This window comes from Chelmon rostratus, chromosome 22 (genome assembly GCF_017976325.1).
Source record: "Chelmon rostratus isolate fCheRos1 chromosome 22, fCheRos1.pri, whole genome shotgun sequence".
Classification (NCBI taxonomy): Eukaryota; Metazoa; Chordata; class Actinopteri; order Chaetodontiformes; family Chaetodontidae; genus Chelmon; species Chelmon rostratus.
In genome coordinates this window covers 18,466,741-18,480,274 of record NC_055679.1, presented here as the reverse complement: position 1 = coordinate 18,480,274, position 13,534 = coordinate 18,466,741, and the positions used below count along the sequence as shown (strand labels likewise).

The window sequence follows — 13,534 nt, the reverse complement described above, 5'->3', positions numbered from 1 at the left end:
GGACGACTGCGTCTGAGAAGTGTTTACGGCTGTTCTGAGCAGCCACATTTGAAAGGGTGCCCATCAAAGAGAGCGAGGACACGCGATGCTGTTTATATACGAAGATAATGGTGCACATTTTCACACAGTCTTTCCCGGCAGACATTAATGGTGTCGTGCTCGGTTGCTGAAATGAAAAGTGATAGAAATAACTGTGTGCAGACTGAAAAAAGACTTTACTGGCAGCTTTAGTGTTTCGTTTTGGCATTAAAATGGTGAAATTTAAACACACTGTTATCAGCCTTTAAGGTGAAACCAGGACATGATGTTTACGTCTCGCTCCACATATCAAAGAGCTCTTGATGAACTCCTTGTGGGTGTCTCCTGTTCTTAACACTGACCTCATAACCTGAGAATTTGAAATTTGACTCCTGCTCCTGTGTGACCTCCTTGTCTGTGTGCTTCATCAGCTCCGTCCCGATGGTAAACTTCCGGCCCTGGAGACAGAGAGGGACATCATGAACCAAATGAAGCCCAGCCCGTGCAGCAGATGATAATAGTGACGATGTTAATCATCGTTTCAGGTGCAGGCCGGGCTAATCTCACCATGTAGATGTTAAGGTTTCGGCCCTGGAAGCTGATGGGGATTTCAAAGCCCACAGGGATTAACAGCGGCTCCGGAGACTCAAACTGAGGACAACTGTGAGGCTTTATCACCGAGAGACAGACAGAAGCAGAAATATTGAGTCCAACAATCACATCGGCACATAACAGAACAAGCCAGGCCCTTCAAATTATCACCAAATGATCATTTTTATGAAGGTAACCCAAAGCTATTCAGTTTATAGCAACATAACAGAGAGAAAGACGCATCTGAAAATCTGAAAACTCTTTAAAAGGCATCGAGTAAAACAAATTAACATCAACAAGACTAAAGTCATGGATTTCATTGTCCAAAAGGAACAACTGAGTCTGTGTGAGAAGCAGGAACAACGAGCTTAGACAAGTAGTCTATACAAAATTTTGCAATCCTTAGCATGTTAGCATGCTATGTTAGCTTTGCTCTGAAAGTACAGCAGCGGCTAACAGGAATTTATTGATAAGTTTTGGTTTTCTGTTAAAACCTTAAACCTGGACCTGATAACACAGCAGCAGACACAAAATAACACACACACACACACACACACACACAGACACACACCTGCTGTGGTTTAACTATGTGATCGCCATCTACAGCATCATCTCTGTCACTGCAGCTGTGCTCCCGAGCGTTCCACTGACAGCCCCATTCACTGGTCACACAGGCTATACACCTGCAACACAAGCACGTATGATGAGTGTCATTCAGAAGCGTGTGTGTACGATTCAAGTGTGTATCGTTTATCTTACGGTGTGTTTTGGTTCTTCCTGACTGTCGCAGCACAGTTGTAGAAATGATACTCTCCAGACGTCACCTCGATTTGGTCATTCACCAGAACCTTGACTGGGACAGACACATAGTCTGCGCACACACACACACACACACACACACACACACACACACACACACACACACACACAAATGTTAAGAGATCTAAACAGTATCTGTGACTTTAAGAAATAGCGATAAGGCATGAAAAAGACTTTTGTTCCCTTTTCCCTTTGTTTTGCCTCACAGGCGGGACTTCCTTCCAGGTTGTTCTAATTTATACATGTATGAAATATTTTTACAGTATTTGTTTTCTTCCCAAGAGTCAAATGAGAAGATCGATAACACTCATATTTTCCAGACAAAATATGAAGCTACAGCTAGCTTAGCTCAGCATAAAGCCTGGAAACAGGGGGAAACTGCTAGCCTGGCCCTGTCCAACAGTTTTAAATCCACCTATCAGCTGCAGGAATCAGAAAATAAGATTATATTTCTCCCACATTAGCTTCTCTACAGTTGCTCCCTGTAAGATCCAACCCAGTCTGTGCGCTTGGCTAAGCTAAGCTAAGCTAAACTAAGATAACCTAAGTCTCCTGGGTGCAGCTTCATATTCAACGTACAGACATGAAAGTGGTATCAATCCTCTTGTTATACTCTCGGAAAGAAAGGAAATAAGCTTACAGTATTTTCCAAAATGCAAAACTATTTCTTTAAGGCTAAGCTAAGATGAAAAAAAAAACACACCAGCATTAGATGAGCTTGAACCTCTGAATTTTATATTCAAATGTACTTTAAAGTTATTCCTACTTCATGAAAACACAGTTGATGGCAGCTAACAGTGAAAGGGTTTTTTTTTAATACCCATCTTTTAAACATTCAAAATAAACAGAGCTAAATTATCTTCCTTCGCTGTCGTTGTTTTGATTAAGAATAAATAGAAGAGGCTTGGTAACAGTCAGGATGTTCCAATCTTGCTTAAAGCAAAGCAAATATATTTGTACAGCACCTTTCAACAACAAGGCAATTCAAAGTGATTTACATAAGACATAAAAATGCATGAGGACAAGATAAAGAAGAAACACAAAGCAATATAAAAGGACAAAAACAGCTAAACTAAAGACAGGATATTAATAATAAGGAAAATTGAATGAAGCAGATTAAACAGGAGAATAAAGAGATATAAGAGGACAGCTAGAGTGCAGTGCAGGATATGAATGAATACTATCAAATTTAATTTAATATAAGGTAGCAGCAAACAGTTATTTCAAATCAAGGCTCAAAACTTTTCACTGAGTTTGTTCCAGATACGTGGTGAATTTCTGATGAGCAGAGTTTTCTGAATGGAAATGCAGCCTGCCAGACGCAGCTGTGGGAACAGGAAGTGACACATGAATCCTTATATTAAGAAACCCTGCTGTTAGCGCCTCCTGCGTCCACCTACCCTGCTGGTCGGGCGTGGGTGGGATGTCCACGGGCTCGGGCAGCGAACAGGTGATCAGTCCCTGACTGTCGAACACCATCACAGCTCCGCTGACGAAGGAGCCGAAGACACACTGCAGGCTATCAGAAGGCCTCAGTCTGGGGTGGGTGGGTATGTGGATATCCACCTGGAGAAGGAGCGCAAAAGGAGAGGGAGCGGGATTAATGGAGACATGAAGGAGCACCACAGGGAGGCAGACGGAGAGCAGGAATCGGGTGGAACCGCCAAGGGAATACTCGAGTGAAAATACATTTTTATTTTTCAGCTCACAGCTCTGAGATAAAGGAGAAGACAGAGAGAGGAGGGTTTTCTGGGTCTGAGTGACGGAACAAGACTGCAAGTTAAGTCCAAAACCAAGATGGCTACAGGTAACTTCATAGTGCAGGAAGATATAATATTCTGCAACACCGAACATTTCATTTTTTAGATAAAAGAAGCATGACGACTGTGTTCAGTAACATCTTGCTACCTCATCGTTCCTCTAAATAACATTATAAGATTTTATGAGCACAGATGTTGATATTTGCAGCTGCTGTAATTTTAAATATCACAAATATCACAAGCTGCTTCATGTGCAATTTGGTTATCTGTCTTAGTAGCTTAGTAGCTCACTCTTTGGCAAACGTTTCAGCTGGTGTAGCTAGAGTGATGTCCCGCTCAGAAGTGGAGTTAGCACAGGGCGAGGGGTGGAGTCTGATGACTGACCAGTAGTTAAGTAGGGTTAATGTGCGATAACTTCACTCTCGCAGATGGAAGAAAGTGAGAACAGAGCAGAAAGATGACAGATTATATTAAAGGTTAAGGACTGCTCAGACATTTGATAAACTGGAAGAAATTTAACGCTTGCATAAATAACGTCACATATCTCAGAACAGGATATGTGCATGATGTGTTGTTGAAGCTATCTGGTTCATTCAGGTTGTGAAATGTGTCTGAAAATAAATTAAATGATGATGTTTGTATTAAAAGGCTGTGGAGCTGCTGTCGTTTCCAGCGCTGTGGTGGTCACCGTTAGCGGTCACCAGTTTGAATTCAAGCTGAAGATCCTCTTTCGTACTGTGGCTCAGGGTTGGAAAGCAGCCGTGATAGCGTGACAGCTCGTGTAACATCGTGCACAAATCGACAAAGAGCAGCAAACCTCAGAGCAGCAGGTTGAGCCCCATTTAGACCAAGCTCCTCTGTGTGTGTGTGTGTGTGTGCAACAAAGATGTCATGAAGTCAGAAAGAATAAGTAAGAATCTAAGTAAAACTGGCTGACCTTCATGAATTGTTCATACACCTGTCTGTGTGTGTGTGCATGCATGCAACCATGTTTTCATTTGGTCGTGTGTGTGTGCGTGTGTGTGTGCATGCATGCAACCATGTTTTCATTTGTTCGTGTATGTGTGCGTGCGTGCTGCAGAAATAATTGATATTCAACTGTGCTGTTTAAACATTAGTTCCTCATTACTCCTCGCTGACCTTAACCGCTTTAATTTCACTGCTAAAGTTTTAATTTCAAACTTTCTGATCCTGGCTAACGGAGGAGCCCCTGAATGAATTCACCGGAGACTTTTTCCTCTTTTTAAGAATGTAAAGCTGCATGAGGCAAAGGTTTTTAAACCTAAAATCCAACTGCCTTATCCGATTAAAATCACAAACCGGGGGCCGCTATAGAGAGGAGAGTCCCAAACTCCCTAATTAACATGCAACAGATTCAGCTATCTGGTCCCAGAAGAAACTCTGGTGTTTGCTGAGGTCAAACTGAAAGAGTCGTCTGAAAGCTGCACCCGAGTCCTTCCCACCAAGAACGGACGGAGGTCATCTCAAAGGAGTCGCAGGTAATGAAGTCCAAACTGAAATACTGCCTATGTACAAAGTTGTGTAATTTCTGACTCTATTTGTGGCTTCACAAGATTACAGCATCTCTATCTGATGTGATGCTCGACAAATTAAAACCTCAGTAGAATCAGAAATGAGCCGAGCTGCAGACGTGAGAGCTGATCTGAGTCAGACTAAAGTTAGATACTGAGGACTTGAGACTTGCCTAAAGATCTGTCTCCCTGAAGGCTTGAATATATATATATATATGCTATAAACATACATATATCATACATAAGGTGTTGTTATAATGACAGCAGCAAGCAGGCCTTGGACAAGAGCCCTCACGTCATAAAAATGTTGCTCTTACACAAATAATTTATATATCAAACACATGTTGGTGCCTTGAATACAATTTTGAAATCAGTGGAGGTCAGAGAAAGATGGCGGTGTCGGTTAAACACTGAAAGTCAACACAGACAACGAGAACGAAACAGAACGCCTTGATTCTTTTCAACAATTTTCCTAATTCATCAAGTCTTTTTAAAGAGTGTGGGTCCAGTCCAGCATTTTCTAAACCCAGATTTTCATCCTGACCTTCTTCAAACGATTTAAAGATGTAAAGACGTTGCACTTCCTGGTTAGAGCAAATACCAAAGAACGTGATCAAGGCAGCAAACAGATCTGCTGCTTACATATCCAGCACGTACGGAGCAACGCTGATCATTTGGGGTCGTGTTTGTGTCCCTCTTTTAGCTCTGATTTTGGTCTCTACCAACTCCTCTACAACCAAAACAATGAGCCGAAGGACACTAAAGCCTCACAGAGCCGAGGGGAAGTGCAGAACCGGCGATGATTCTCGAGGGTTTTGTGACACCTGTCACACGACACACAGTCATTGAATCAATCACTGCAACTATATTGATTAGTGCAGCTTTGAAGCATAAACATTTGACCAGGCAAAATCCCTGAACCCCAGAGCTGAAGAGCTGCTCCTGAAGCAAGCAGACAGATATTAAACTTAACACAAAGTCTTTGTCTTTACAGTTGCACTTCAAAAGGATCCGACCGCCACTTTCTATTTGCATATTGTTTATTGTAACCTGACCTGATTGTAATTATCGCGCACCCGTAATGTTGTTTTGTTTTGAGCCTGATGAGGACGACTGTGAGAGCCATGTTACTAAAATCTACATACAGAACACATTCTGAGCAGCTTTCATTTGTTGTTCCAGTCAAACCTCTTTTAAAGCAACAGACGACATCATGAATGAGCATCACGGGTCGCTCTTTGTGCACAGCTGACCGGACGTGTCGGACAACATCGGATCGAATCACGAGAGCATTAAAATCTTAGTTCTTTTAAGAGCAGAGAGGCATGATGGGAGGGGAGGTTAGTCGACAGTCTGCTGTTGCACATCTTGAAGGACAGCGTGTGTCTCTGGCAAATCAGCTCTTTGATCAATTCCTCATTAATTCAGAAAGTTCAGCCGTCAGGTTGAGATGGAGCGTTGCACCGCGGTATCCTCTGCTGGTCTGCAGCAGCATTTCGATTTTGAATCTTATAGTGTTAGAAATCAGTTTGCTTGACCTTACTTTCACGCTGTTAGCAATGATCATGCGACTGCAGTGAGAGAAATACCGGAGAGAATAGTTTGGATGGTGGCGTGCATTTTTTATTCTCTCCCTCCAAAAACACAAGAGCAAACGTGTAAAGAACAGATTATGTTTGTCTGTTGTAGTGAAAGCTGCAAACGTTAGCACACACGGCTAACTAGCTCACTACCTCTGCTACTAACTGAGCATTACTTCTTAAGCCAGTGGTGGAAGGTACATATACACATGTACTGTACTGAGGTACTTATACTTTACTTAATTCCATTTTATGTTACTTATTACTTATTTATATTTGTTTTCCCACATACATTTTTTACTTCACTACATTTATCTGATACATTTAGTTACTAGTTACTTTACAGATACAGATTATTAACAGAAAATATTATCAACAAATAGAAATTATTAAAGATTAAGCTACACAGTAATATATAAAGTAATTGAAATGAACCCCACCTCTACCAGCTGCAATATTAGTACATTAGATAATTGCATTGATATTATGAAATTCTTTAAATGCTTTTGAATGCAGGGCTTTTACTTGTATTAGAGTACTTCTACACTGTGATATATTGACTTAAGTTTATAATCGCAGCACTTCTGCCGTCTAAAGCCAAGAGTTAACATATCATTAGCTAATTATAAGGTAACTACATTAAGTTGTGAGGTTACAGGCTAAAAAAAAACAGCCCTGTTCACAGCTCTCAGTCCACGGTGCAGTATTTGAGAGGTGTGAGGAAGCCACAGCAGCTCTGTCCTGCTCTTTGTAAGATGTGGAGAAGTTAACAGTCCAGTTACTGCAGCCAAAATCACAGCAGATTATGGTAATATTGAAATTTTTGGAACAAGGTCAGTAATGATACACACTGTTGTCCTGAACTCAAATGAAATCAGCGCTGTTGGTGCTGCAGCTCGTACGTGAGTCACCGAAACTACGTGTCATCAGCAGTTTCTGTGACAACATTTCTGTGGAAGCATCATTTCACTGAATCAGCAACAACAGAGCTGTTTTTCAAAGGAACTGTCAGCACAAACAATGTGGACTCTGTGCAATATACATCTGGCCCATATCCAAAAACTGTAAATGATAATGTCACTGTGCATTAAAAAGAGTCTTTGTAACTCCCCTGAGGGCCCACAGAGGTCCCTGCACCAGAGGTTAAGAACCGGTTTGAAATCCCTCTGACTACACAGAGCCCTCCAACTCTATCAGAGTTTCAGGAGGTTTGACTGGTTTAAATTAAGCAGAGCTCAGCAAGAACTGAACTTAGCTCAAGGGGATTCCAGACTCAGAGAAATATGCATGTAGATTTACATCCTCAGTATGGCTCTATCCCCCCTACCTGCTGAGTCTTCTTGCAGCTGATGTTCGGCGGGTCGAAGGACTGGATCTGAACACACTGCTGATTGGGTGACCAGAGCCAGGTGTTTTCCTCCTCCGACCTGCTACACTCCTGCTTCCTGGTGCACCTGTGAGGCAAGCAGATGGAGGTCATACCACACTTATTATATGCACCTGTGCCAAAGGACTGGCGACACATGGACCACCTGCAGGGCTGGATGCCGAACTACTATAGCTAAAGAGCTAACTGTTAACACGCTAGAAGGCTGGGAATTCTGGGATGTTCACTTTAGTTCTCAAGATCGTAAATCATTTCATCAAACATGACTAAAAGGTAGGAAAAAGCCACCAGCCTAGCTAACTTGCTTCACACAGAGTGACTCACTTTCCCTCCAGAACACACCAGCCACAGTACGGATCCTTCATGGAGACACAGGAGTGGCAGTCTGTCTTCAGGTGGCAGGCTTGGACAGGAACCTTGGTGATCTGCATACACATGACAGAGTTTTATTGTGAACAACATGCAGGTGGCTTGAGGGCAAAAGATCCATTTGACAAGAATAAAAAACAAACAAAAATCTCATCAGAGCTGGTCACTGATTTTAATCCCATCCACAGCCCTTACAGTACGCTGGTAATTTTTCACCCACAGTCCAGTAATAATTGTACCTGCATTTACCTAAAAACTTAAAACCTAAAAGTATGCCGAATTAACTATTAACAGTCCCGCTTTCAATGCATGCATGGATGAGGAGACAACTGTCACTGGATTGCTTTGATATTGAAGAAAACCTAAAAATGTGATAATTCTCAAGCAAGTTCTGAAATGATTTCTCGCATTGTACATCAAAGGTAGCACACTGAACAATATCAATATGTGTCTCATGTCTGAGTGTTAAGATGACTGAGTTATGAATCTGAGGAGGAGTCCGATATTTGGCTCAAATTCACCTCATGCAGTATCTTTGCCTCCTGGGTTTTCTCTTTTGGCTTACTTAAATTACAGATGAGTTAAATTACAGAGGAGCAAAGTGAATATTTCATTCCCCACCTCCCCCTGTAATGTTAATAATGTCCAAACGGGGCCAGTACAGACAGTACGGAGCCGGGCCGGACGAGCTCGGTCTGAAATGAGGAGTCTTGTGATTTAAAAAACAAATCCTGCATCATTATTCCAGTTTTTATTTATTCATGTTAAAGGAGAATGTCTGGAGAAAAAATAGGTGATAAATCTGGGTTCCATGTGCGACATGTGTTTTGGTTTCGTGTTTGTATGGTTTTACTGTCACAGCTGTCTGTGGTTTTGATGCGCCGCCTCAGCACTTAATCATGTGTTAGAGTCACACCCAAGATGCATGATGTGTTGAATGTGGATGTGCTGTAAGAGTTTCATACAGTTCTAGATGGCATTATGTCTCAACTGGTCTGACATGGATCCTGCGACATGAAACATAAATAAATCCTGCATGAACATAACTTAATAGTGATTTTTCTTCAATCTGTGTCATATTTTCTTATAAAGGGAAGGTCTTTGGGTGGTATCTTAGTAGAACCAACCCGATGTGGAAATAATTTTCCTCTCTGACAAGAAGAGGCAGGTCTAATAAATTTAAATGAGTAGATGGAACAAGCTCGAGTATCGTCACTTGACTTGATCAAAGTGAATTGCCCTCTTGAAGTGCATTCTAATTAATTCATTTCTGAATCAATAACATCAATTTCACTTTAGTGTGGCGGCAGAGAATGATGGCAACCGAAAGATGAAAGGACAAAGGAGAGAGAGACGGATGAAGAGAAAACAAAGGGAGCCAGAGAGAAAGAATGAGTGAATAAATCAATGGCTGACTTCTGTGCGGTAATGTAGACGGATGTATTGCTGTTAGTCGAACGAATGAATAAATGATCAAATAAGACAGAGAGAATAAATGAAAGACTCATTAAGTCCTGACCTGATGGATGAAATGAAAGAGGAGAAGTAAGCACATGACTGAGTCCACGACCTTCTTTTTGTGGCGACACAGAGGTGTTCGATAGATGGAAGGTGAAAGAAATGGATTTAGTAAAAAGAATAATCAACCCGGCCGAGTCTGAGTGAGTTTGACCTTTTTCTCGGTGGTGATGTACAGGTGTTGGAGGCTGGAATCGAACAGGAGGTTCTTGTTGACCTTGTCTCCGGTGACTTCGGCTGGTGCTCGCCCATACACCTCAGGATGGGCTGAGAGATGCACCTTTAGCACCTATAGAAACATAAAAACTGCATTAGCACACATTTAAATTCGGAGGCCACCCCGCACCCTCCTTTGCACTCAATGAATGCTGCTTTTTCACTACAAAATAAAAAATAAAGTATGGAATCACACCAAAAAGAAACAAGGTCTGTTGTTGGTTAAGTCCAGCTTTCTCAGGACTCATTCAGTTCCTGTTTTTTATTTTCTTAAAATTTGATCTGTGTTAATGCTCAACACTAGATTCCTAATTTAGCAAAAATGCTAAATATGTGTGATGTCAGTAGGCTACAGGATGCTATTTTTATGTTGCTAAGTGAGGCCTAAATGATGACTACAGCAGTAATAATGCACCTTTGTGAACACTGTGATATAAAAAAATAGAAGAACTAAAATTTAAAACTCTAAACACTGTACACGTATCTTTTTCAGTAAACCAAAGGAGTCATAATATAAAGCATTACCCACAATGTCCATACAAATTTGTTGGACATGAGAATAAAAACCCTTAATTTAGCTATTTTAAAAGCGAATTCTAACTGGAATGGTTATAGTTTGTCAAATCAGAGAGAATGATGGTACCTATACTAGGTTAGCTAGGTGAGCTAACTAGCTAGTTAGCTTGCTAACAGGGCCTCCTGGTTGCTGAGACTCCAATTAGGTATATAATATTATCTCCAGTTTGACAACTGTCCCAAAAAACACTTAAAAAAAGCTTACATGTGAGCACTATAGTAAGCTAACCAGCTAGCTAGCCAAGACTACTAGCTAGTGAGATAACTATCTATATAATGTGTTTTCTGGTTTGACTACTGGCCCAAAACATATTTAAAAAAGCTTACCTGTGAGCACTATAGTAAGCTAACCAGCTAGCTAGCCAAGACTACTAGCTAGTGAGATAACTATCTATATAATGTGTTTTCTGGTTTGACTACTGGCCCAAAACATATTTAAAAAAGCTTACCTGTGAGCACTATAGTAAGCTAACCAGCTAGCTGGCTAAGATAACTAGCTAGTGAGATAACTATCTATATAATGTGATTTCTGGTTATACTACTGGCCCAGAACATATTTAAAAAAGCGTACCTGTGAGCACTATAGTGAGCTAACAGCTAGCTAGCTAAGATAACTAGCTAGTGAGATACCAAGCTAACTGTTTTAGCTGCTCGTGAAAGACTATTTATTTTCCCTGTGTGGTTCAAGATGTCTGTAAGTGAAAGTTCAGCCATGTTTGTGCTCTAGTATAAAACTGTATAAAACTATAGATTCAGAGGACTGTGGACACAATGTCACTCTAACTTCATAAAGCTGAAAATATAATCCTACTGTACTACAGTCTTTACAGTAAACAGAAAGCTTTAACAGCATCGTAAAACATAAATAGCTATAATTTAATTTATTGAGAATGAATTGCTAACCCATCTGTAAAGTGGAGTCCCTGCACTCCCCTCAAGGAAAGAAAGAAAGGTAACAAAGAAGAGGAAAGAAAAACTGACTGAATGGTGGCAGAAAAGCCAGCCGGGGAGTCTTTACCTCTCCAGTGGCAGTGCCCAGGAACGCCACAGCGTGCCCCATTTCCACAGCCACGGCAACAGCGGTCATGTGACCCTTCCGGACCAACGGGGGCTCGGCTGTTAAGGCGAACTCGGCCTTGCTGGCCAGTGGGGAGGGCAGGAACTCGGCTCCACACTTGTATCTGAGGGCCATGTTTTTCTGAAGGAGCAGAGCGGAAATTAAAATCACTTGTAAAACATTCATATTAATGCAGAATTATTTACAATATTTCTCTCTCTCCATTTTCAGTTTCAGTCTGACACTCAGATTCTCTCACCTGATTACTGCTGCTGCACAGCTCTTCAGACTTGGAGGAGTAAGGCGAGTAGACGGCAGCCCTCTCGTTAATGTTGCCGTTGACGCTGTAACAGGCTCCTATTATCTCCACCAGCCTTTTGTTAATAGAGCGCAGAGGGAACATACCTGCAAACAGGAGCGAAACCACAGTCTGTACCTGTTTCCTACAAACACACACACATATGGTGAATGATCTGAGTCTGCAAACCCTCATTATTTACAGTATTTTGACAAGAAAATGTGCAAGTGGTGAAAAATGTATCATGCAAAATGCAAAGATATTTACTGATGTGTGACCACTGCCTTATTCCTTCAAGTTGACCATATTGTTGTAGCACTACCTATACTGCAGGTGAAATGCCGAGTTCGGCTATGGCAAGTTACTGTCAAATTGGCCACGCCTATAAGAATGTGACAACCAATGAAAACAGAAAGGTTGCTAAGTGCTGCTAAAAGACAAACATTAAAATCTGACAGCATGAAGATGAAACCTACACATGGCAGAAGTAGAGGGGTCTTCATCAGACGTGAAGGTGACAAACAGCACCTTGTCAGAGGCTGAAACTGGTCCATACTGGCCGGATTTGTTCATACTCTGAGCCAAAACTTGACCTGGCGTCGCTACATAAGCAGCCTGGACAAGGAGGAGGAGATAAAAATGCTGAATGTTAGATATTCAGAGTAAAAATTTAGCTGATATAACAGAGGTACAGAGAGAGTGGACACCCCACAAACTGAAGCTATTTCAAGTTCAAGAGCATGTTAAATCCAATTTATAAAGTTTTTCAGGGGTCAGGACTGAGTTGTTCTCAAAAAGGTTCCAATTTAACACAAACTCATCCAAATGTAAAATGTCCAAATGTGTTTTTCCAACTCAGTGCTGCCTTTTTAATAAAATGCTGACAGCCAATCCAGAGGCTGAAGAGTGCATCATCATCACCTGAGCCTTGTTGTACTTGTTTGTAGCGCTGCAGTTGAGCTGCAGCTCCGTGTACGAGTAATAACCCTGATCGTCCTCGCACATCCTGGAGATGAAGGTGAAGTTCTTGGTGTCCTGAACTCCCAGCGTCCGCGAGAACAGGAAGTACACGAAGCCGCCATCTTTGAAGGCGAAGCGGAAGTCGTGAAGGTACCGCAGGACGAAAGGGTTGGCCTGGACCGCCGAGGCCTCGATGATGCTGTCGAAAACCACCCAATCACCGTAGTCCTGGAGGATGCGGGTGGAGATCAGCTTGGTGCTGTCATGGCTGCCGTATCCCTTACCAACCTAAGACGAAAGATACGACAAACTCATGTCACAAAAGAGTGGAAAAATTCATTTAGTTATTGAGACTCATTCAGAAGGTGCTGCACATTCTGGCTCTAATACCCAACGATCCAAACCACGAGTCCTTGCTACCTCCGCCAAGGAGGTTTGTTTGTTTGTCAGCAGGTGCCCAATTTTCATGAGACTTGGTGGAAAGGTGCATCATGGGCCATTTTGGAGGTGATCCAAATCATAGAGCAAATTACTTTTCCCTTTCATTGACATTGCGAAATGTGACATATGGCTGTTGCAGAATAAATGTTCTGCATTTTAAAATCCAGTAGATGGAAGTAAAGTTCAATAGAGACAAAACGTAGCCTTTAGTAGAAATACGATACGATACGAGTCCACATCACGGTCCACCTTCGCAGGTGGCAGTAATCCTCTGAGGCAGCTGACACCTGAAGCTGCTCAGGCTCAGTCGTTATTGAGCACTAACTGGTGCGACTGTAACATCTCCACAGCTGTAACAACGCTTTGATCTCAAACTGAGGTGCAGCTTGGAAACGTAGACACACACACATCA

At 41.8% G+C, this 13,534-nt stretch overlaps 1 protein-coding gene across 3 annotated transcripts in view; it reads right to left on the bottom strand.

Moving 5' to 3' along the window:
- plxnb2a.1 (plexin b2a, tandem duplicate 1) overlaps positions 1–13,534 on the bottom strand; it is a 164,991-nt gene that overhangs the window by 29,740 nt on the left and 121,717 nt on the right. For all 3 annotated transcript variants that reach the window (XM_041963494.1, XM_041963496.1, XM_041963495.1), the window contains 12 exons: positions 12,643–12,969; positions 12,198–12,336; positions 11,683–11,828; positions 11,385–11,564; positions 9,729–9,863; positions 8,012–8,112; positions 7,628–7,754; positions 2,829–2,994; positions 1,369–1,480; positions 1,181–1,292; positions 586–687; positions 381–476 (listed from right to left, as the gene is read on the bottom strand). In XM_041963494.1, coding sequence (XP_041819428.1) covers positions 381–476; positions 586–687; positions 1,181–1,292; positions 1,369–1,480; positions 2,829–2,994; positions 7,628–7,754; positions 8,012–8,112; positions 9,729–9,863; positions 11,385–11,564; positions 11,683–11,828; positions 12,198–12,336; positions 12,643–12,969 — 1,743 coding nt within the window. The remainder of the gene's footprint in view (positions 1–380; positions 477–585; positions 688–1,180; positions 1,293–1,368; positions 1,481–2,828; positions 2,995–7,627; positions 7,755–8,011; positions 8,113–9,728; positions 9,864–11,384; positions 11,565–11,682; positions 11,829–12,197; positions 12,337–12,642; positions 12,970–13,534) is intronic.